Source organism: Pteropus vampyrus, unplaced genomic scaffold (assembly GCF_000151845.1).
Source record: "Pteropus vampyrus isolate Shadow unplaced genomic scaffold, Pvam_2.0 Scaffold535, whole genome shotgun sequence".
In the NCBI taxonomy this organism is placed as follows: domain Eukaryota; kingdom Metazoa; phylum Chordata; class Mammalia; order Chiroptera; family Pteropodidae; genus Pteropus; species Pteropus vampyrus.
This window is the reverse complement of record NW_011889316.1, coordinates 169,548-194,709: the sequence shown is the minus strand read 5'-3', so window position 1 is coordinate 194,709 and position 25,162 is coordinate 169,548. Positions and strand designations below refer to the sequence as shown.

At 39.3% G+C, this 25,162-nt stretch overlaps 2 protein-coding genes across 10 annotated transcripts in view; one reads left to right on the top strand and one right to left on the bottom strand.

The window, feature by feature from the left end:
* Window positions 1-25,162, top strand: part of KIAA1958 (KIAA1958 ortholog) — a 266,726-nt gene that overhangs the window by 129,662 nt on the left and 111,902 nt on the right. The gene's annotated exons all lie outside the window — the stretch shown is intronic.
* On the bottom strand, window positions 6,552-20,667 carry INIP (INTS3 and NABP interacting protein). 2 transcript variants are annotated; one of them, XM_011383646.2, is made up of 5 exons: window positions 20,517-20,667; window positions 19,474-19,554; window positions 12,686-12,788; window positions 10,201-10,291; window positions 6,552-9,269 (listed from the first exon to the last, which is right to left on the bottom strand). In XM_011383646.2, the coding sequence occupies exons 2-5, from the start codon at window positions 19,496-19,498 to the stop codon at window positions 9,174-9,176; spliced, it is 315 nt and encodes a 104-aa protein (XP_011381948.1). In that variant the 5' UTR covers window positions 19,499-19,554; window positions 20,517-20,667; the 3' UTR covers window positions 6,552-9,173. The 2 variants fall into 2 exon arrangements, with proteins under 2 accessions (XP_011381948.1, XP_023380929.1); XM_023525161.1 differs by lacking the exon at window positions 20,517-20,667 and adding an exon at window positions 19,911-20,298.

Below are 25,162 nucleotides of genomic sequence, written 5' to 3'. Positions count from 1 at the left end.
TCACTTGGGAAGAGTGTCCACTGTTGAAGACCGAGATGCCAGTTTTCCCTTTGGAGTCAGACTTATTTCATTTATTCCTTAAAATGTCTGAACACTGGCTATGATGTGCCAGGAACTGTCCTAAGCACTGGGGATATATATTAGTGAAAATATAACCACATAAAAGTACCTACGTTCTAATGGGAGAAGTCAGATAATAAACAAAATAAGAAAGTAAATTACGTTCTATGTTAGAAGTTGCTAAGTGCCACAGGGAAAAATTAAACAAGGTTGTACAGGGGAAAGGTGATGGAATTTTGAATAAAGTGGTTAGAGAAGGCGTCATTGAAATGATGACACTTAAGTAAAGACTGGAGGATGTTGATGGAGTAAGCTCCATGGGTAACAGGAAGAAATGCATGCCAGTGCGTGAGAACAAGTGCAAAGGCCCTGAGGTCCCAGAGGGATCTGGGGGACTATGTCTTCAAAGTCACTTTTGCCTGGCATTAAAGTGGACTGCAGGTGCTAAAAAAAAAAAAAAAATCATCACTTCCTGGAATAGTGGAAGTATCTCAGGTCAAACCATTTTCTGTTTGATGGACCGGGCCGGTTTGCCTGACCAAAGCCACACAGAACAGGGATCTCGCTCTGGCCCAGGTACTGACATTCATTATTATTCAGACCTGCTGGTTTCACAAAACAGGATGGAAGCACATATACTTTTGGCTCAGATTCCAATTGTCATTTTGGTCATTGGTCATTTTCAGTAGATCAACAGCCTCTCAATAGAAGAGCTTAATAACTCTAAGGGGGAAAGAGAAAGAATACATTCAATTCAGAGGAGAAGAATACTTTACTTTGCCTATTTTCAGCTAAATTCTTTTTGTTCCAACAAAGAGACTCATTTGATAATATTTTCCATATTTGTAATCCATTGTAAAGATATTGGCTTTTACTCTTAATGAGCTGGAAACTCAGAGAAGAAAAATGACATGATCTTATTTATATTAAAAAATGTATTGAGGTAAAATATACATGACATGAAACTTAACTGTTTCGACTATTTTTAAACATTACAGTTCAGTAGCATTTAAACAATAGCTCCTCATTCCTTGCCCCCCAGCCCCTGCTAACCACCATTCTTTCTGTCTCTATGAATTTGACTGCTCTAAGTACCGCATATAGTAGAATCATACAATGCTTGAACTTTTGTGTCTGGCTTATTTCACTTAGCATAATGTCTTCAAGGTTCATCTATGCTGTAGCATATATCAGAATTTTATTCCTTTTTGAGGCGAAAAAGTATTCCATTGTGTGTATAGAACACATTGTTTATCCGTTCACATTTTATTCATCCATGGATACTGGGTTGTTTATACCATTGGTTATTGTGAATAATGCTGCTATAAATATGGATGTACCAATATCTGTTCAAGTCCCTGCTTTTCAGTTCTTTTGGGTATATGCCCAGAAGTGGAATTACTAGATCAAATGAGAATTCTATGTTTAATTTTTTGAGAAACCACTGTACTGTTTTCCACAGTAGCTGTACCATTTTACGATCCTACCAATAGTGCATGAGGGTTCCAATTTCTCCACATCCTCACCAGCACTTGTTTTCCATTTTTTTTTTTTTTTTGATAATAGCCGCCTACTGGATGTGGTCTCATTGCGGTTTTTGATTTGAATTTCCTTAATGATTAGTAATGCTGAGCATCTTTTCCTGGGTCTTACATTTTTCAAGTATCACTCTGGCTGCCGTGTTGAATATTCTCAATTATGGAGGGCATGAGACAAATGCGCAAGGAGGAAGACCAGTTAGGCTATTGCAGTAGGTAAATGATGGTAACTTGGAACAAAATGATAGCAATGGAAGTGGTAAGAATTCATGGGATTCTGGATATATTCTGAGGCTAGAACTGCTCGATTGGAAGAGGAGTGTGAGAAAAGAGTCTAAAATGACTCCTATGTTTACAGCTGTGCAGATGGCCTTGTAATGCTGTGGGGATGCCGGGGGAAGAGCATGCTGGGAAGGTGAGGTATCAAGAGTCTGATTTTGGATATGTTAGAAATGGATGCCTGTTAGACTTCCGAGTGGAGATGTCATGTTGATACAGGATATAGGAGTTTGGAGATCAAGGTTTTGTTTTATTTTTATTTTTTTATTTTTTCAGTTATCTTTTGCTGCACAATAAACTACCTCAAAACTTAGAGGTTTAAAACAATAATTTATTGTTTCTTACAATTCTGTGGGAATTCCACTTACCTGGGCAGTTCTGCTCTATGTGGCATCAGGTGGGGTCACTCATTTGGCTGCATTTAGCGAAGGGCTGGGCTAAGCAGGAAAGGCCAAAGTGGCTTCACTCACATGTCTGGCCCCTCAGTGAGCCACCATATGGCCTCTCCATGTGGTTAGCTTGGGCTTCCTGCAGCATGGTGGCCACAGGGAGTAAGGTGTCTTACCTAGTGGCTTGGCTTTGCCAGAAAGGACAAGAGCAGAAGCCTATTAAAGGATAGGTCCAAACTGATGTAGCATCTCTTCTGCTGTATGCTATTTGTCACGTCACAAGGCCAGCACATATGCAGGGGGAGGGGAAACAGACTCCAGCTTTTGGAACAGTGTTATATGTCTACAAGGATGGGAAAAATTGATGGCAGCCATTTTTTGGAGACTAGGCACCACAAAGGGGTTGGTAATATAAGGTTGTAAGTAATCAGAAGATAATCGGTACATAAAGCCATGGTACTGGATAGAGATTACCCAGGAAATGACTGTAGGTAGAAAAAAAAAAATGGAAAAATCGATCTCTAGGGTATTCCGACATTTTGCATTTGAAAGGAGAAACCAGCAAATGAGACTGAGAAGAACTAACTACTAATAAGGTAGGAGGAAAACCAGGAGAGTGTGGTGTTGCTGAGACAAGTGCAGCTAGTATTTCAAGAAAGAGGAAGTGATCAGTTGTGGGACACACTGCTGAGAGCTCAGAGGAAGCAAGGGATGACGACATTGGATTTGACCACGTGGGGATGACTGGTGGTTTTACAAGTGTAATTTCAGTAAATAGGTGGAGACATAAGTTTGACTAGGGTGAGTTCCAGAGACAACGGAAGGAGGAAAATTAAAGACATACAACTCTGGGGGAGTATGTGATACAGGGAAGCAGAGAAATGAAGCAGCAATGGAATGGGATATACATCAAAGGAAGATAAATGTAGAAATCAGCTTTCAAAAGGAATGGGAACCATTCATCCATTACAGCAAGAAAGGCAGAGCATATGGTCACAAATGCAGGTACAGTGGTTAGATGTGGCAGTAGGAGGTGCTATAGAAACACGTACAGTCTGGTGGTGAAGGGACAGTTGGTCCAGGCTTGAACTAGATGTAAGATCATTGGAAGGTCTGTAAGCGGGTACACGCTGATAGGCAAAAGCCACAATTCTGTGGAGAGATAGGAAAAGGAGGTAATTGACAACGTGAAATCTCAGAATATGTGGCTGCAGAATGAATGCAGAACAGGATGCAGAACTTGGGGAGGAGGAGGAAGGGCATATTCTAGGTTCAGAGAACGGCCAGAGCATGGAGACTAGAACGGAGAAGACAGCCTTTGGAGCAGAGGATGTGAAGGACCTGGGAGACTAGGACATTAGTTTATACGAAGGTGGCTGGTGATATCCCCAGGAAAACAGCAGAGGAGTAATGCAGAGGAGATGAAGACTGTGAAGTAGGAGTCAAGGTCCCTAAGGAACATGAAGGAATGACCGCAGAACTTGGCAATGATGGCACTGAGGTGGTGTGGCTTTTTTTTAAGGGAGGTGGGGACATGTGTTTTTAAGAAGTGAATTTTAAAATGAAGTTAAAACAATATTCTGGAGTGGCAGTGGTGAGCGTGCCGGAAACTAGCTGAACCTACAGCCAGGATATGACTCCTGAGCTGCTTCGCGAGGCACAAGGACCTGTAGACCTCAAGAGAAAGGAGGGACCAAGGAAGAGTTGGAGTGTATAGATATATTTTGGTGATTGAACCAAAGGATTCCAGCAATGACAATAGGGTGATCATCAGAAAAATACATGTCATGCGAGGGTTAAGGTCGACAGGGAATGGGAGTGAGGGAATAAAATACATAGGCAATTGACTTTGGTGACTTTGGTGCCGGTTAAGCGTGGCATAAGGTGGTGGTGGAGGCAGCAGTGTGGTCATGAGGGGAGGCTGATGTTCTTCAGTTCTGCTTTCCTATTACCTAGCTGTGTGGCTAAGAGGTTAGTCAGCACATCTTGTATGAGGGTATTTAGGCGGCAGGTGACAGAAAACCTACTTTAATCTGGCTTAAGCAGTGAGGACTTATTACCTCCCATAACTGGAAATTCCAGAGGAAGGGGAGCACTTTAGTGATTGACTCGGCGGCACAACGATGTCATCAAGAGCTCAGTTCTTTTTATTTCTCTGCTGCACCTTTGATGGGGGTAGTTTCATCCTAAGACTGGTCCCATCTCATAGTCACGTGATGGCTAGCAATACTACTCAGGATAAAATATATACAGATGGTCCCGACATGCAATGGTTCAACCTATGATTTTTCGACTTCATGATGGTACAAAAGCAATATGCATTCACTAAAAACTGTACTTTGATTTTGAATTTTGATCTTTTTCCGGGAGAGTGATAGGCGGTACGACACTCTCTCGTGAAGCTGGACGGCGGTGGCGAGCGCAGCACCCAGTCAGGCATGCCATCACAGGGGTAAAGAGCCAACACTCTACAGTGTACTGTGTTGCCACTGGATTTTGGATGTTGTGTTCCGGGCACATTTGAGGTAGGCGAGGCCAGGCTGTGATGTTTGGTAGGCTAGGTGTATTAAATTCATCTTCTACTTAGGTTTTCAATTTATGATGAATTTATTGGAACATAAGCCCAAGGAGCATCTGGATATAGATATACTTCCATTATACATCTAGAACGTCCCCCTTTTGGTAGCATTCTCAGAAAGGTGAGAATACTATCTTTTCTATAAGCCCAGCAACCCTCTCCTGGAGTCTCATTTGGGTTAAATTTTGGTAATATGTACAATGTTGAACCAGTTCCTGTGGTCTGCGAAATACCATGTGCTGAGTGGCTGTGGCAAACGGAATTCCCCCCGTCAGTGTGGGTGGGACATGGAAGACTCAGTGCTGCTGCTAGGCAGTCAGCTTCTCTCGAAGCACTTGCTGCACTGGGGAAGGAGCATGCCCCATAAAATCATGAGTGTTGTTAGGAAGGGGGAAAGGAAGAATTAATGCAGAGTAGATTACTAAGAATATCCACTACCTCAACTGAGCTGTTGTGAAGATCAAATAAAAACTGCGTGACAGTGCCTTGCTTTTTCTTTCTTAAAAGGTTCTTGAAAGTAGATATAAACAAAAGCTGGGGAGAGAAGAAAGGTAGATAAGGGAGGGAGGTGAGGAAAGAGGAATATGAGGGAAGGGTACAAGAACTAAATGAAAGAGATGGCAGAGGTAGATGGGGCCAGAGTTGACATGTCGATGCAAACAGAACATACCTGCCTGAATTCTCCATAAATTGAGTAATATTCTTCTTGTGCCTCCCAAGTTCCCCTTTCCCAAGAGCTGATGAGAGCCTAACTGGTTCATCTCTAAACCTGCCTATTCTCAACAATGTTCAGTAACTCCCAGCTGAGTGCCCAGCTGAAGATACTTACCTCACCCTGGAATTCAAGGCTCTTTAGGATATGAGTCCAGCCTACCTCTGGCCTCATTTCTAATGACTGTCCTATGTAAATCCACCCAAATCCATACAAGTCCAGACAAATTGGACTTGGGTGCTGCACAATGGTCCCTACACCTGCTCTCCTCCCTTTTGTGCAGGCTTTTCCTTTGCTTTTAGTGTCGCTCTCCTAACTTTTCTGGCCGAGATCCTCTCATCTTGAAAGCCAAGTTCAAATGCTTGTTCTCTGATGTGGCCTTTACTGGTCCTTCCAGGCTCATGTACTCAGTCTCTCCTAAGCTGCACCCAGTATTTGTTGTTAGTGTGCTTGTCTCGTCCACTCTAGACTGTCAGATTCTTGAGGACAGTTTTCTTCCTCCATCCATGTTCATTCCTCACTTGCTCATTAAAAAAAAATAATAAAAAAAAGCATCTACAGTGTACTAGTCACCGTGCACACAGAGGTGAATAAGAAAAGCACTCAGTAAATATTGGCTGAGCTTAATGCTGTTGAAATGGGACTTGTGCTAGCTGACGGGATTCTGGTTGTGGGGTTGAATGCACTAATCGATCAGTGTTCTATCGATCTGTGTAACCGTATTTGCCCAAACCCTTGCCTCAGTGGGCCTTAAACTCATATAAAGGCTGAGTTTGTAGTGCCAAAGTGAAGCAAAGAACTGAGAACTTAATGAGATAGCTTATAGATTGTTCAGGAAAAAATATCGGCTTTAGAAATTATTGTGTCATTTTAGTTTTTATTCCAGAATCATACAAAGCACTATCATCTGTATTATTTAGCAGTGGCTTTCCAAACTTTATTGCCATGACTTACAGTAAAAAAAAAAAAAAAAAAAATACCCTCTGCATCATGACTCAGGTCATATATATTTATTCATTCATTCCTTCAATAAGTAAGTACTGACCATCTACTATATGCCAAGTACTATTCTAAGCAGAGTACAGTAGTAAACAAAGGGGGAGGGAAGGAGGGAAACAAACATCCTTGTCTTCAGAGACTTCACACACTGGTGGAACATACAATAAACAAATTAAGTAAAACACACACACACGAACACACAGAAACAGATGATTCATGAAATAAAACCTATTACTACATGCTATGCCGCCCTGATGTTTTTGTATTGTTTTTTAAAAAAATGCTAGTCACACTTCATTAAGCCATTATGTTGGCTTCTCAATTCAGTAACGGCTTAGGACTTGCATTTTGAAAAATACTGGTTTAGACAATTTAGGAAGTAGGCAGTGTGTTCTGTTCCTATGTTACAGATGGGACGGAGTGACATGTAAAGAGAGTTTAAGCGAGTTAGCCAAATTCATCCACAAGCTGAGGGAAGCAATACTGAGCCTTCACCTCAGGGTTTGAGTGAGTCTTCTGTGTTTTCCATTATCCTCTGTAGTGCTCGCAAGTCTTTGGACTCACGTTCTAAAGAGTCTTTGATTATGAAATCTTGGCCTCTGCCTGGAGCGGCTCTTCCTCTCCTCTGCCAGGTAAAAATCACGTCAATACTTTTAGGCCTTTGTAGGCTGTTACATGCTCCGGGATGCCTTTCCTGTGCCACTCACTGCATTGGGCTCCCTTCATCATTACTGCTGTACCTGGCTCCCCTTCACTGTGATCTCCTTAAGAGCAGGTTATCACTCACCTTTCTCCCCAAAGCACAGTGTTTTACAGAGTAGGTATTAATAAATACATATGGAATTGAATTTGTAAGTAACTCAAAGGAGAGGGATGGGAGGAAGTTCTTACTAGCCAGAACAGCAGGATTTAGGCAACATCATCTATTTAAAAGGCTAAGAGACTAGAAAAGATACCACTGGAAAAAAGATCTCTTTAACCTGGGTTATAAAAGCCACATATATAGCAGAGGTTTTAATAGTATAAAAACTACAATCCACATTTTCTATCTCCCTAACATCAAGTAGATAGATTTAGAACCATAGATTTAGGTCGTGGAGTACAAAGAACAGAAACTTAGTCAAATTCATTCAAAAAAATGAGGGCCACTATCGGGAGGTCTGAGGAAGAGCTGGCTAGACCTGAGGCGGACAGGAGCCAGAGGCCCGGGGAGGTCCTTAGCAGCAGGAGGGTGGGCGTCTTGGCTATAATGGTGAGCAACTTACGCAGATGAAGAACACCACTTCAAATGCTCAAGAGAAAGCTCTAAATGGCACAGCAAAGTCTAGAATTGTCTACTCCTGACTGAATTAGTTTGGGTAAGATGGGTTGGTGCAAATATCTAGGGAGGGAGGAAAAAGATACTTTTTGAAAAAGGAGATGAATTTGATTAAATAGGAACTCAAACTGGAATTTTAAGTTTAAATTTCATTCTACCATTAGAGAAGATGGGGACTCAAGGCCAAGATGAGGTCAGTTACAAGTGTTATATAAAATACTGTTATCTGTGATATAATATAAAATATAATTTTAATCCTATTAAAAGTAAAATGATGTAGATTTTAGTTAAACGACCTTTAAGTTTCAGGGGCCTACAAATCTATAAATTTATAAACATATATCATGAAAATTGAATTCTCCAACCCATGGTTGTCAGACTTTATTCTGAATTAGAGATTCTAATTCTGTATGACTAGGGCAAGGTAGTGGGGACTGTGTATTTAAATAAGCACCCTGGATTCTGTTAAAAATGTATCATGTTGACACACTGCTTAACCTAACTCCTTCCTCCTTAGTCATTAAAAAGGGGCTTAACTTGCATAGTTTTAATTAAAACAGAAATGGACAATAAAATCACGCAGGCACACCATTTATGCTAGAACACTGAATAAGAACATGTACAAAATTTAAAACCACATTTCTTATAATTGTTTTTAATAGCATTTAGTCACATAATTTATAGTGGCATAGGTTTATAAACAATGTTTAAGACTGATTGGTTAACTTAGTCTTATCTTGGGCTTTCTTTTAAAATTGAGAATAGGGAAACTAGGATTTAAAGAATATTTCAGGATGATATTTTGACTATAAACTCAAAAGGTACACTGATATCAATTCTATAAACAGTAATATGAATGTAACTTATTTAAGCCTTTTGGTTCACATTTTTAAAAGCACCCTTGTTCTTTAAAGGTAAGTACTATAAATGGTTCTTAAAAGTCTATCGTGGATATGATGTACTCAGTCCAACTAGTTGGGGGCTGGGAAGTGAGTTTATGTGACCATCCAATTCAGAGCGTGATTTTGCGTTAAAATCAAACTGCATTACAAATAAGTTACAGTCACAGGTAGCATAATCAGTTCCTCAGATAATATAGCTTCCAAAGCTCTCATCATCCTGGTGACCTCCCCGTTTTTTGTTTTTTGTTTTTTGCTTTCACTTACACATACCTTTCTTATGAAGAAGCAAAATACATGAAAGTTCACCAAAATTCTGAAAGTCACAGCTTATATAGCACTAAATGATAGTAGCTTTGGCATTTGATATTACAAAGTCAATTTCATTAGAAATATTTTCTTCATTCTGGGTCAAGGCGAGGTAAAACAGGAAGAATAAGATTCCCAAATGCAGAGTCTTGAGTTATGAAGTATCCAGATGAATGTGCATGTGCATGCTGGGAAAGAGTTTAAAAAACAAACAGGCAATTAAGCTATTAAGAGTCACAATTCTTCAACCAAAGCATTAAATCAGTTATCCTTCCTGAGTGCTTGAGACCAAATTTATTTTAAAAATCAGTTCTTGTGCTGCTAATTTTGTTTAAATACACAGGAGACGGACAATGATATTTATATTATCAAGAATTTATATTAACAAGTTGCACCAGGAACTCATCTATCGACCCCACGCTCTCTGCTATGATTCTCTACAGTCAGCAAGTGAGTCAAAATCACGAATTATATACTTTGTTCCTTGGAGTGGGGGAAAACTGGCAACAAAGGACCCAAAGTACCCTGCTTTTGATCAACAAAGCAGGAGCTTAAGAAGGGTAGTGGTTGGAAAGAGAGGTGGGGAAAGGCAGCTGATTAGTGGTGATTAAGATAACAACATTTTGTAGAGAATGTTGGAATGTAAGTAACAGAAAACCACCAGTGATAGAAGGAAGTTAGTTTTTAAACATTTCCTGTACAATAGTCATGCCGGCCATTAAAAAAAGAATCCACACAACAATAACAAACCAGTAAGATTATCGAAGGATAGAATTTGAAAAAAAAAATAAGTATGTACTATTAAACTAGCCAGTCCAGCTTTTAAGATCATTCTGTCCATCCAAATATCTTAAAACTCTTTTGTGCACAAGCAATCCCTTGCCAGGTACAGCACTGTATCAATCATGGCCACGTCAACACCATAAAAGAGACTTTCATTATTGCTGTATTGGTCCTTCAAATCCTTTGGGCACGACTGAACATCGGCAAACCACTGCAATTATGTGTGGAACATTTTTATTGATATTGCTCCACTGAAATACAAAATAGAAACTGTACCAGTTTCCAAGACCTAGGAAATGTCCAATGAGACAAGAATGTCAGTTACACTTTGCTCACCTGCAAAGCTGCCTTCTGTTGGGCTGCGATATGCTGCTGCTCAGCATGATCCCGGAAGTCCTTATTAAGAGAAGGTCTCGAAAGTGCAATGCTAAAATGAGAATCTTAGTTACCTGGCTGTTCAAGGTACAGACTTCCTTACTTTCGAATCACATTTTTCATTATCTATTCTTTATAGGAATTAAAATAAAAAAAGACCTTCCACAATAGGCCTTTTTTCCTTCTCCCACTGTCTACATTAATATATACAAAGAAAGCCTATGTTATTTACTGGGGCTTCACTTTATCTCCTTTTTATTGATGATTTATGGTCCCCTACTTTCAAATAGATTTGACGTACTCCAGTTTATCATAAGGTTACATTTATGATGAAAACTGAAGAGCTGAATATTTCAAGCAGAAGGTATAGCAGGTGAAGAGGCTTAGGATGAAAAAGAAGAAGAAATATTTGAAGAAATTAGAGTTCAACGGGACTGGAGGTCAGGGCTGGGAAAGGGTGGAGTTGGCAAAAAAAAAAAAAAAAAATGAGGCAGGGGAGGAAGGCAGGTGCCAGGATATATAGAGCCTTGTGAAATAAATTAAGAAATGTGAACCTTATCCGAGCAGTAAAGGAGATTTGCAAAGAGAATCATAAGCAGAGGAATGACATGATGACAAGTACCAGAGGACAGTTCGGAAAGACCACCGTGATGGCAGACAGTGCTAGTCACCTCAACAACTGTTTCTCTCTCTTCGTCCTTGCTAATGGAACCCAAACTTAGTTAAGTTATTGGTGGTCCCATGCTTCAAGGTGGGCTAGGCTTTTCCCTCAGAGTGTGAACTTTGGTGTTAGACAGTGCCATTCCCCTTGTTGGTTTCCGGTGCAGGCAAGAGAAAGGAACACGATTCTGAACAGAGAGATTTAATGGGTAGTCTGCTGGAAGGCTTCTAAGAACCTTTTCCTCACTCTTACAAAAGGGGCATAGAATAGGAAACTTTCTGGTTTTTACCTCTACAGATGGCTCGGTGCAGAGCTGAGGCCTAGGCTATTGCAGACATATTTTGACCATCAGGAAGCTGCTGACTCAAGGAGAAAGGCAGAAAGGAAAGATGAGGAACCCGGATCGCTGCCGACACTGTTGTGCCGCTGCATTAAGCTGCTCTGGAACCACCTTATCTTCACATTCCTGGTTAACATGTCCTAACGTTCATGTCAACTGTGCTGGTCTTCTATTACTTCCAGATTAAAACATCCTAATTGACACAACTGATAAATGTATTTGAGAAGACTTAAGACTACAGGAAATGCAGTGAGGAAGCAGTTATAGTAATTAAGGCAAGAAATGACAGTGGCCAGGACCAGGGCAGCATCAGTAGCAATGAAGAAAAATGGACAGATTTGAGACATATCACTAAGTGTAAACAGAGAATGGTAAATGCTTGGAGATGGAATTAGAGTTCGCAATTCTGACTTTGATAACTAGTAGATCTGTACCACTCATTGAGACAGGAAACTTAAGAACATTAAGTGCTTATTTAGAGACAGGGAAGAGAAGATAGATTCAGTTTGGGGCATACTAAATTTGAAATGCCTGCTGGACAGCGAAGTGGAGATATATCCAAGAGACAGTCTGGTGTTTGGGAGAGAGGACTAGGCTAGAGATGCAAATGTGTAAAAGTTGTCGGCACATAATTAATAGGTGAAAGTAGATGCGTGTCCAGTGAAAAGATGTAGACTGGGAAACTGGGTCTGGAACATAATTCTGAGGAATATCAACATTCAAGAGATAGGCAGTGGAGAAAGGTCTATAAAAATAATCAAGATAGGATAACAGTGAGTGAATGGAAACCAAGGAAAGAGAGTATTTAAAGGAGAAAGTGATCAGTGCTATCAAATAATGCTAAGATGTCTAACAAGAAAAGGACTTCGGTCTGCCAGATTTAGCCACAAGGAGGTTGCAAGTGACCTAGGCACAAACTTATTCAAGGTAGGGTAGGAGGATGCCTGGTAGTCAGGTTGTAGTGGGTTGAGGAGTAAAAATGTGAGAAAGTAGAGGTGAGTATAGACAACTCAATTTTAAGAGGTCTAGCTGAAAAAGATGGAAAGTTAGGGTAGTGGCTGAATGGGTTAACAGATCTGAGGGAAGAGATTTAAGATGGTAGAAACTGAATACTATACAATAAAGATCATTAAGCTACCTAAATTTACCTGTTTTGCAGAATGCTTAAAAAGTGGGACACTGGAAATAATTTCAGTAACAAACAGAAAACATACAAAACCCTTTTCTTTTTAAAAAGAGGTTGTAGGGGAAATTAAATATTCTGATTAGAATGAAAATATTTAAAACCTAATCAACTAGTCTAATTTTTCAAATCTAACTAAGAAACAAAACATAATATATAAATTCCAATGTTAAAATAACAAACCATCGTCAACCGATTTGAGTTATTTTGTCCAAGATATTTTTTCTATCATTGAGTATAAAAACCACATGGTCTTCAATACCTAGCTCCAGGGTGATTTGTTGAAGATTGGTTCTGCATTAGTAATTTTCTTTTCTCTTTGTCCAGTTCTGCCAGGATTGCAACTCTATTTTTGTTTTGAAAACCTAAAAAAAAAGTGGGGGTGGGAGGTATTGAGAAGAGAAAGAGATAGAGAAATAAAAAACTTTTTAATGTTATTTTATAAACCTAGGCTATCCAGAAACCCAGACAGCAAAATTCTCTTCTTTAACATAATGAACTCACTAGTAAGTCATTTCCTTAGATGGTTAGTTTCCCTGCTGCCTATTTCTCAGCAATTTTAACAGCATAATACATGGATATATGCAAAGTATAATACTGACTGAAGACTTTTAAGACTCAGTTCTAAAGAATTTTAATCACTGAGGTATGGGTAATGGCATTTGATTTTTAACAAAATCTCTGTGGCCCCAAATGCTGCAGGGACCAAGCTCTATCCTGCTCAGTCAATCTCTGGGAGTGGAGATTTTCTTAGCTCTCAGTTTTAGGCCTCTTTGTGAAAGCCTCTTTCATGGAGGGAAAAAGCATTAGACATACACAGATCAAAACAATCTTTCTTTTTCTCAACTGCTTTCATTCAGAAATGACACACACTTTTTCAAGGAAAAATATAAAAGAATTATAACTAAGAAGTAATTCTGAGGAAGAAATGAAGCACAACTGATAGGGTGCAAATAGATATGTTCTTTATTAAATACTTAATACTGGGCTGGATTTTGAGCTCCAAACTTACAAAAGATCTAGAGCAGTAGTTGCAAAGTCTTGGCCTAGGAGCAGCATCCAGCTATGTTTTAAAAATTTGAATTAAATGTCAACACTCAGAGTACATACAAAATATTTACACTGAGGTCTGCAGTTTTTTCAGCTAACTCGTGCACCACCCTGATCCATCCCTTTGTCCAGTATATCGATGCTGTATATTCAGTACAATGAGCTATTTTGATAGAGACTACATTCACATAACTTTTATTACAGTACATTGTTATAACTGTTCTATTTCATTATTAGTTATTGTTGTTAATCTCTTACTATGCCTAACTTAAAAATTTAACTTTATCATGGGTATTATATATGTATAGGAAAAACATACTGTACATAATGTTCAGGACTATCTATGGTCTCAGGCATCCAGGGGGTCTTGGAACATATCGCCAAGGGGCAGGAGGGGACCACTGTAGTTTGCAAAGCACAGCTTTAGACCTTTACTTCAGTTGCTACGAAAGCAACTGATGAGCAATTTCCCTTCCATTTTATCAAGGCAATCTACCAAGGGGGCTTAAAACTTAGGTGCTACATAAATAAAGGCAATAAAAAAATATTTTCCACAAAAATAATTTCTTATAAAATTTAGAGACCTCTCTAATAAGGATGACCAGCACAAACCATACATATCAACTCATATTTCTACTATTAGGAATGTTATGTAAACATAATAACCACTAGAAGGGAACTTTTATATATTATTATTAAATTGCCTATATTTGACAATTTTCTACCTACAAAAACAACAATTTCATATGATCCGCCAACTTTTTTTTAGTCATATATATCTTTCTTGCCTTAGTCAAGAAGGAACAGCCTCCTTAAAAAAATTCATGCATGTTTAACAATCAGAGCACAGGTAGCTATAGTTAACTACCTTACTATAGAAATTAAGTGTGAAAATTAGTAACTGTGGGCTCTAAATTAATATAGTTTCTTTGACTGTCAATGTTCTTAGCCCACTAAGGAAGGCTATGTTATTCTCAGTCTATTTACCATCTCATGGTTGACTTTTTATCCAAAAAAATAATTTGGTATAAATGATCTGACAATGGATCAGGTGGGAAGTATAGAATGTGGATATTACTAATTTTATACAACAGAAATTTCCCTAAAAGTGATATAATACAAATTAAGGTAATTATGGAAGGATAAGTATGTACTGGAACATGTTATTTAAAGGAACCCGAAAGTGAGTTCTTTGGAAAGTGAAGAATTCTTTCCGAGGGAAATTGGTACTCTCCTATTTGTATATACGAAGTTCCCTATGTTTAAGGCAAGTTACACCACTAGCTACATTTTCAACTATAGGATGAGACGTTTTTCCTTTTCTCATAAGAGGCTAATGCATTCCTAGAAGATTTATGTAGGTCTTTCTTTTTGGAGATTTAGAGATATTATAAATATAAAATAGAAATTTCTTGAAAAGCAAATTAAAAAATCTGAGAGTGTTCCAAATTATGTAATCAGCAAAATAAGTCAGCACACTGGAAAGTACTAAAGTGTTGTTTACAGAAGTATCAAATTCCCTCTATATTAATTTGTTTACCAAAAAAAATTTAGGGTTACTGTATTAAAGTAATTGTATGTACATAGAAATTGTACACACATAGCCAGTAATAGGCAAAGCATTAAAAAGACTACACAAAGGTAATTTGATCAATAATGTTCATATACATCCAAGCACAATGGAGCTTTTCAATGTATATAAACTTAAATTACTTTTAAAGATCCAGAATCTGTTCAGTAATATTAAAAATTACAATCTCATGAAAATATTTGTTTCCAAAGCACATGGGAGTTAGGTGGCATGAGAATGAGGAAATAAGTGATACAAAATTATTCTATTTCCTCTTCATTTTACTAAGTTTGCCAAACTGTCAAAAGGGTGGGTGGTTGGAATCCTTCCTGGCAGAGGGAGCTTCATGAAGAAAGATGCATGTTAATGTAATAGACAATGTTAGTAGTCAGCGAAACCTTATAATGAAGAAACATAAGATATAAAAAAATGTAGTAATGTTAAAGTTAAAATATGCTCTTAAAAGAAACATGTTTCCCTGTTCTGTCACTACAATGGCAAGCAACAATGCCTTCCACCTTATCATCAACTCCATGTGAAACAAATTTTAGTCTTAGTATCTTCCATGAAAAGGAACCAGAGTTCTAGGAGAGTACTGGTTCCACATCCTAGGGCATGAAAATAGTCAGGATGGGCCTGGAATATCTTGTTGGCAGAAAGCAAGAAGATTTAAAAAAAAAAAAAAAAAAAGTCCAGAACAGTTCTCGAAGAACAAAGAAGCCAGTTTGAGATTAGCCAGGCTATCACAGATGAGAATAATAATTATAGCTAAATGGAACAAGTTGAACCTATGATAAGCCATGAATTCATAATAAGATACAAAAAGGAAAGTTAAAGTACACAAAAAGATAATTGTTAAAAAAAGGGGGGGTAAAAATAAGTTATTACGTTAATAATTAGGTTAGTGTTAACATTTTAGTGTCTTGTTTCTCTTAAGTATAAGTCTGTTTGTAAAGTATAGCTGTGTACTTTTTTGTTTAGGTACAGGAGAAAGGGGCACAGGAAACTGTAGCTAAGCCAAAAGTTCCAGAAAAAGCAAGTTATAAATCACTGGGACAAACTCTTAATTCAGACATAGCAGACCTTAGTACAAGCCTGAAGGGCAAATCTGCGTTCCTTCTGGACCATAGACGGTTTAGGAAAGCCTTCTACTTGGGTCTGAGGTCAAGCAGGACTACCTGCGAGGAGCTATGCTACCCCATTCCTAACAGCACTCTGAAATCTCAGCTGAGAGCATCCAGAGCGACCCCAAATCAATAGTTCCCACTACCTGATCTGCAGGGCTTATAGTTATTACTATAAGCATTTTGAGATAACTATAAAATAACCAAAGAAAAGAATTCATGTTCCTTACTCAGTATTTCATCAGGTTTCTCTGTGTATCTGAAGTCAGGTTAGATTAGACCAATTCAGCTACTACCACATGATCCCAGGACCTTGATATTACCAATAACGAAAGATTCTTTACATAGGAATGATACCCTGTACAAATTCCAGTTTAAAAATCTGCCTTTACACATTAAAATTCTCAAAATGTTACTTCTAATCAATCAAATAATAAATGTTCCACACTACAAGGGATGCTAAGAAGAATATGACACTTTAGTAACTGTCTGCCAAGAGCTTATGAAATTTAGCAGTCCAATTAATACTACGGTATGACAGACTGCTAGATCTGAAAGAGGGCTTAGTGAACACAATGGGATTCTGTCCCCTACATCAGCAATTAAGATTTTTCTTATAAAGTCATTGTTCTTTCAGTTATCATTGTAAGATAATTATGGCACTTGACAGTCAGTCTTCATCCTAAGTAGTTCCTATACAAATAAACAGTACAGAAATAATTTAATATAGAGAGTAAAATGCAACAGATCCAAATAAACAAGACTTTTTAAAAATTTCATTGAGTCTGAGAATCTATAGAACATGATATGGACTCCCTCTGCTGGTGGCTAGTGGCAGCAGCTCCATAACACCAATAAAATCTCTGACAAAAGAATAACAAACACCAAAGAGGCTTTGACTGTTTCATAGTGGATTTCACTATGGATCAATCAAAGGCAACACTAAAAATGGCTGCGTTTTATTGCAACTGCAAAAAAAAAAAAAAAGTAACCAGCAAATTGTAAATCTCTATTATCTGTGCTATTAGAACAGAGGGATAATTAACATTTTATTTTCATTTGGATTGCATTGTGTGATTTTTAGCAGCATATTTTCTTTCCAAAATAGACCTCTCTTAGTTTTCATTTTTGCTCAATTTAAATTATTTTTAATCCGAGTCCTTATAACTCGGAGTAAAGAAGACCATAGAGGACTGTTAACCTGTGATTAATCCACAGAGCACACAAATCGCACATGGTTGAGAGAACAGAACAGTACTAGCTGGTTACAGCTGGTACAGCTGTTACCACAGCTAGCTTTTAATACTACACTTCTATAAAACTCACGTAACCTTTAGTTTGTCCTAAATGCAGCTAATATACTAAAATAGATTCAGCAGGCTTCCAACTTCCAGTACTGGCAGAGTAGTTTGGTTAGATTAACGCTGCTGCAAATATAATTATAAATTCTGGATAAAATATTAAACATTCATTATTTGAAGGTATTAGAGACTGACCAAAATCAGGCAGAAACTACAACTGGTGAGATTTGGGAATCTGTGACCTTTTGCCTGAAGCACTCTCCAATCCATAAACAGCTTGGAAAACCTCACCTAACTGGCTTGAGGTATCACAACACAGAATTCAGGGCTGGCAGAGTAGCCAAAAAATTGGGGGAGAGACCTAAGAGGGAAAGGCAGAGGGAGAAAAGCCCAAAACACATTTATAAAATCCACTCAAAGGTTTTGCATCCTGCTAAACTACACAGACTTGGGGAGACCCCACGGTGCCCAGCAATAAAGCAGCAGCTGGAAGCTGACAAGAATGGGCAGATTTCAGCTGCTGCCCAACACAGGGGAGATAAGAGTCTGCAGTATGAGTTGAGCCAAGCCATCTGCTAGAACAAAAATCACACTTCAGAGGAACACAACAGAATCTAGACTCTCTCCAATGTATTAGTCAGAATATCCAGTATCCAATAACAAATCACTTAGTAAGAAAAAAAAAAGGAAATGTGGCCCATACTAAAAAAAAATAATAACATGTGGTCAACTGAAACCAGCTCCAAGATGATCTAGATGATGCAATTAGCAGTGACAAAGGACCTGTATCCAAACTCTAAAAAAAATACCTTGATAATTAAAAAAACCCGGTTTTTAAAAAATGAGCAAAAGACTCGAATTAACAAAGGAAGATTTACAATGGCCGATAAATACATTAAAAAGTGCTCAACATTTATCACCAAGGAAATGCAAGTGAATACTAAAGAAAGATGTTATTTCCCACCCTCTAAAATGTCTATAATAAAAAAGACCAACAGCCAGTGCTATATGTGGAGCAAGCAGAATTCTCACACATTTCTGGAGATAACGTAAATGGTACAAACACTTAGGAAAAGGTTTGGCAGTTTTTCGTAAAGTTAACTATACACTTGTAGCTGCTCCATTCCTAGATCTTTATCCAAATATCTACGAAAAGGCTTGCAAGCAAATATTCAAAGCAGCTTTATTCACAATGGCCAAAACTGAGCCAGCAACCCCAAAGCCTCCAAACAGGAGAATGAATAACAAATTGTGGTAAATTCATACAATGGAATACTACTTCACAATAAAAAGGGATAAACTATAGATACATGGCACACAATGGATCAATCTCATAGACAGTAGTGAGTGAAAGAAGCTGGACACAAACATGTGCACACTTTATGATTCCACTTATATGTTTAAGATAAAACAAAACTGAGATTTTAAAAAATCAGAACAGAGTAATAAAAAAAAATATGGTAGGTCAAATAGTTTAGACTTGATATAGAAAGGAAATATAAGTTTGCTTCAAGTTTTGAAGCCGGAAACTACTTACAAAGTGGGATTTAATACTTTCTAGATATTAAATTTTACTTTTTAAAACCTATTTTTAAGTAAAAACTTCTTTAAGATGTGTCTAACTCAACTTGCTTTAGAGAGCTCTTAACACAGGTGAAATGTGAAAGTTTTCAGAGCAAATGAAGATAAAGGTATGGATACTGCCCAGTGATAACATAACTTCTTTAAAAGTGGTTCAGATTTCAAGCAAATGAGAACACAGATGTTAGCAGAGGACCTAAGGTTTACAATGTAAATAATCTAGCAGAATAAAATATAGGATTAATAGCTATTGAGGACGTTAAATATCTGATACAATGTTGGACTTGCTTCAAATATAGGGTTTTACTTTGCTATTCATCTTTTATTCTGGCTACAGTAACTGTCCTATGCCAAATTTTCTATTAAAATACATTTACTATATGGGGGGAAAAGTTTCTAGTAATAAAATTCTAGTATGCAGTACCTTGTCCTGAAGAGTTTGCTGCCATCTTCGTATTTTGTTTCAACTATGTTCAGTGGCAGTTGGTCAGCACTTTACAATCACCTGTAAAAAACATGTGTATACACGCATATAAAATGTACCATATTTTAATAATTAAAAGTTGTCAGGAACAGCTAGCCTCCCTAAAATGAAAAGTCTGCAGTTTCTCCACCGCTCTAGAAACATACATCTGAAAAGCACACAGACTGAAATCACAAACTTAAACTCTACAAGCGCCTCAAGTATTTAGAGTATAAAGGTTAAATGTTTATTCTTGCAAATGTTGATACCAACATTTAGCATTACTGTCTTTAATATATCATTAGGTTGTGTTTATCAAATACTACCAAATGTATCAAGCAGTGGATAACATCAGTACGATCACAGTGTTGTCTCTCGATTCACTTAAAAAAACGTACCCGGCAACAACTGTGTACACTGCAAACTTAAAAGGAAAACGAGGAGAGATCCCAAATGAGCAGGATCCTACTTCTGCCCTCAAGGAACATAATACGGTGGGAAAATACAGTCTCATTCAAGCAATCATTCTAAAGAAACTTTAACAAACGCGCTCTTTAAGAGGCGTAAACACTGCTCTGAAAGCAGAGAGGAACTGTTTCTATTGGCGTGATTAGGGATGCCTTCAGGGGAGCCCGGGAAAGTACAAGGGCTAACAAATATATGTCGGTTTTCAACAAAATATGGTTTAGGTGTCTCTTGCGGCTGTGGTTTAGGTGTCTCCTGTGGCGAAGCTGGGTTAAGACGGGAGGAACAAGAGGGCCACATATTGTGAAAGGGAACGTCAATCAGGAATGTGACAGGGCTGGACCTGCCTATCAGAGGAGGCGGGCGTGGAGGGCAGGCTGGACCAGGGCTGCGGCCGAGACGGAAGACAGGAGTGAGAAACTTCGGGAGGCGAGCGAAGCGGGGAGACCACTGCCCAGTGGCAACAAAGACAACCGCAGCAGGTCAGCGCCGGAGCCACACACCTCCATCCCCCGGCGCCGCCGAACAGTCCTACTTACCGGGGACGCGAGAGCGCCCGGGACCACCCTGCCGTCGGATCGCCCTCTCCAAGGGGGCGCGACCACTTAAAGACCGGCAAACCCAGCCCAGCGTGCGGCTCTACAACCTTCCCGCCCCCACTGCGCTTCCGCCTCCTGATGACGTAAACCCGAGGGAGCGGAAGTCCCGCCTCCCACCAGGACCCAAAGGCTGCTGCCCACGGCTATTCGTACTTTAACTGCCGCCTCAGCGCATACCCCACTTCCGTTCCGAAGAGTGGCAGCCAAAGAGGCTCATGGGAGATGCAGGCCACACTTTGGGGGACAGGGCTCCGGCGGAGCGGGGCGGGGCCTGGTGATGTATCTTACTGGCTCAGCAAGGCAGGGGCGTGGCGGAGAACAGCTGGGTCCCTAGCACCCGTGGTAGCGCTTTGGTGCCGGCAGCTCCCGGGAGAAAAGCCACCAGCCCAGCGGATCCTGCGAAGTTGTGAATGAATACACTTAGGCAGGGACTGAGGCCCCGCTAGCTGTTGCTGGGACTAGAAGGGCGAGTCTTCATAGGTTGGGCTAGCTTTCAAGCCATAACAACTATCTCGAATTGCGGCTTTATACACACAAATCCCAGGGATATTTTTTTTTCTTTTATAATTTGCGTAATTAAACATAAGAAAAGCACTAAACATGTACAAGTTTTTACTACTGTTCAATAATCTGTATTTAAGAAATAAGTGTGCTACATCTCAAAACACTAAATCCCTCCCAGTGGGATCTCACCTGATGCCTGATCCAGCACAATAGATTTGCACATTTACATTAAAAGCTAACCTTATATTGATGTATGCAGCCTTTTCTGTGGCGGCACTTAAAGTACGAATATTGATATATGCAGCCTTTTCTGTGGCCGTTAATCCGTTTTGCATCTTTTCTAGATTTTGAACATACATTCTTAGCAATCGATGTTTGCTTAATAGTAAATGTTCATCATGCACTTTTTTGTTGTTTATGGATCTGTGACTGAAGTAATAATACTACCAAGCATTTATTGAGTATCTTCTGAGTGTTAGGTGCTTCCTGTGCGTCAGCTCCAGGTCTGTCATCCCTGATTTGTACATGAGACTCAGAAATGTTGAGTTACTTTATGTCAAGTAGCCAGCAGAGGTTAAAATGACTAAAGTCTGCCAGATACTACAGCCCAGGTTTTTAAACCTCACACATCATTTCTGCTGTGGAGGAAGGAATTCCTCTGAGATCAACTCTTGCTGACTCCTTTAATCTAGATATAAATTGTGACACAAGAGCATTTTGGTAGTTGGCCAGCATCCCTTTTCAGTTAAGAGGGCTTTTCGAGCCCCGGAGTGACTAAAAAGATGTCCAAGATGTATAGGAGAACTTTTTGGTTTTAGGTTGCCTGACCAGACAACACAGAAACTAGAGCATAAGAAAGCTCCAGTATAAGTCCCTCGTGAACATTTCAGACAGAGTTTATTTAAGGAGAAAGAAAGAGTTCCACCTTCAGAACATTTTGCAATTTCCTGGCAAGTTCAGCCTTATTGGGCTGGGGAGAACATCAGGACAGAGATGAATTTAACTTGCTGCTAATCATTTTGCCCTTTAGTGGTGGGTGTTAGCCCTTGAACCCCTCTATCTTCTTCTTGAGTTTTTGGAACTTGTACCTCACAAGACTTTCAATTTATTGGTTAATAGTGGGTCAGGTTACTTGAGTTCAAACCCCTGCTCTGACATTTAATGATCGTAAGCCCTCATTTAACTCTTTGGTGCTTCAGTTCTGTCATCTATAAAAAGGAAATAAAAATGAGTGACCACCTCACACTCATCAGATGGCTGCTGTAAACAAAAATGGAAAATAAAATAACAAGTATTGGTGAGGACGTGGAGAAAATGGAACCCTTGTGCATTGCGGGGAATGTAAAATGGTACAGCTGCTGAGGAAAACAGTATGGCAGTTACTCTGAAATTTAAAAATAGAATTACCATGTGATTCAGCAATTCCACTTCTGGATGTATACCCAAAAGAACTCAAAGCGGAGCCTTGAAGAGGTATTTGGACACCCATGTTCATAAAAGCACTATTCACAATAGCCAAGAGGTGGAAGCAATCCAACTGCTCATCGATAGATGAATGGATAAACAAAATGTGACATATATATGCAATTAAATATTATTCAGCCTTAAAAAATGACATGTTGACATATGCTATAGCATGCATGAAACTTGAAGACATTATGCTAAGTGGTATAAGCTAGTCACAAAAAGACAAATACTGTGTGCGATATTGTGATTTATAAGAAATATATAATTGGTCTTTCAGATGACCAAATATATATATTTCTCATATATATTGGCCTTCGGCCACAATTTCTGGCTCACACCTCCAGAAACCCTTGGAATTTCCCAAGTATTGAGAGTGATAAAGGTATCTTTTGTAATGTTAATGAGGTGACTTTTGGAGAGCACCTAAGGGTAGGGACTGGTTGCCAGGGGAGCCAACAAAATGATTTGAGGGTTGAAACATCTAGTTCCACCCCTGACTTCCTGGGATGGGAGAGGCTAGAGATTGAGTTCAATCACCAATGGGCAATGATTTAATCAATTATGCTTATGTGCTGAAGCCTTTATAAAAACCCAAAAGGAGGGGTGTTGGGAGAACTTCCCTGTTGGGGAGCCGGAATGCTTGCATGTGCCACAGTGCCAGGCCCCAAGCTCTATGAGGACAGAAGCTCCTTTGTTCGGGACCTTGCCCTGTATATCTTTTCATTTGGCTGTTGATGTGTATCCTTTAATATCTTTTGTAATAAATCATTAATCTAGTGAGTAAATGGGTTTTCCTGACTTCTATGAGCCATTCTAGCAAATTAATTAAACCCAAGGAGGGGTCGTTGGAACTCCAATCTGTGGCCAGTTGGCCAGAAGCACAGGTTTGGGCTTGTGTCTGGTGTCTGAAGTGTGTGTTGGGAGGGAAGGAGTCTTGTCGAACTGACCCTTCAACCCGTGGAATCCAATGTTATCCCCAGGTAGAGAGTGTCAGAATTGAGTTGAATTCTTTGAATTCAATTCTGAGAATTGCTTATTGGTGTGCGGGACCACCCCGCAATGTCAGAAATGGGTCCAGGAACTCTATTTACTTTGTGTTTCCATGTATATGAAGTACTTAGAGAAGTCAAAATCATAGAGACCAAAAAAAATTGTAGAGACAGAAAGCAGATTGGTGGTTGCCAGGGGCTGGGGGAAGGGGAGAATGGAGAGTTGTTTAATGGGTATAGTGTTTCAGTTTTATGAAATGAAAAGGGTTCTGGAGACAGATGGTGCTGATGGCAGCAATTATGAAAGATCTTTGTTTTACTGAATATCTTGATACTTGGTCAATAAGTCAGCTGATAAATACTTAGCTCCTACATATCTACTATGGGAAAGTCCAGGATAAAAGGAATGCATGTTACAGTTCTGTGGCTCTATTAAATGATAAGGAAATGTGAGGTAGCAGTGTGCGAATTGCTTCCTTGCGAAGCTATTATGATTATTATAAACCTTCAATATCAAAACGGCGTCGAGAAGAGTCTCCAGTTTCCAATTGAAGCCACTTAATCCTCTTTTGCTATTCTGTGCTAAAATATTAATGGGAAATGCATTAGGCTATACAGGCTTTAGAGTCAAATGTGTAGAAATTTGAGATGATTACTGTATTATTTATCTATTGATTATAACAAATTACCCCCAAACTTGTCAATTTAAAACAGGAAATACGTATTCTCTTACAGTTTCTGAGGGGCTGGAATCCAGGCAGCATAGATGGGTGGTTCTGGCTTAGGATCTTTTGTGAGGGTGCAGTCAAGATGCCAGCTGTGGCTATGGTCATTTGAAAGCTCGACTGGATGGAAGCATCTGCTTGCAGAGCTCACTCATGTGGCTCATAGCAGGAGGCTTCAGTTCCTCACCACGCAGGAGTTTCCATAGGGTTGCTCACGATATGGCAACTCACAGCCAGAGCAAGTGATATAAGAGTTAAGGAGAGCGACCAAGATAGAAGCCGTAGTGTCTTTTATAACCTGATTTTGGAAGTGACATACCCATTGCTTCTGCCATATACTGTTGGTCACACAGATCAACCTTTATGCAGTGTGAAAGGGACTATAAGGCTGTAAATACTAGGAGGACAGATCACTGGGGACTGTCTTAGTCCATTTAGGATGCTATAACAGAATACCATAGGCCGGATGTCTTATATACAACAGATTTTTATTTCTCACAGTTCTGGAGGCTGGGAAGTCTTTGATCAAGGTGCCAGCGTGGTTGGGCTCTGGTGAAGACCCATTTCCTGGTTCATAAATGGCTGTCTTTTGCTGTAGCTTCACATGGGGTCTCTTTTATAAAGTCACTAATCCCATTTATGAGATTAATAAATAGGATTTATTAATGCCCTCATGACCTAATCATCTGCCAACTGCTGCAGACTGAGACCCCATGTGGATTCAGGTCTCATCCACAGTTTGCAGGCCCCGTCTATGTGGCACAGACACCAAGGAATTGGGTCACTATGACTCCTCATGGAGAGAGGGAAAGGGCTGCCTCCTGTCAAACATAATCAAAAAGAATCTGGAGGCTTCGGTTAAAAATAAATGACAAAAATTTATTCATGGGTCTTAGAGTTT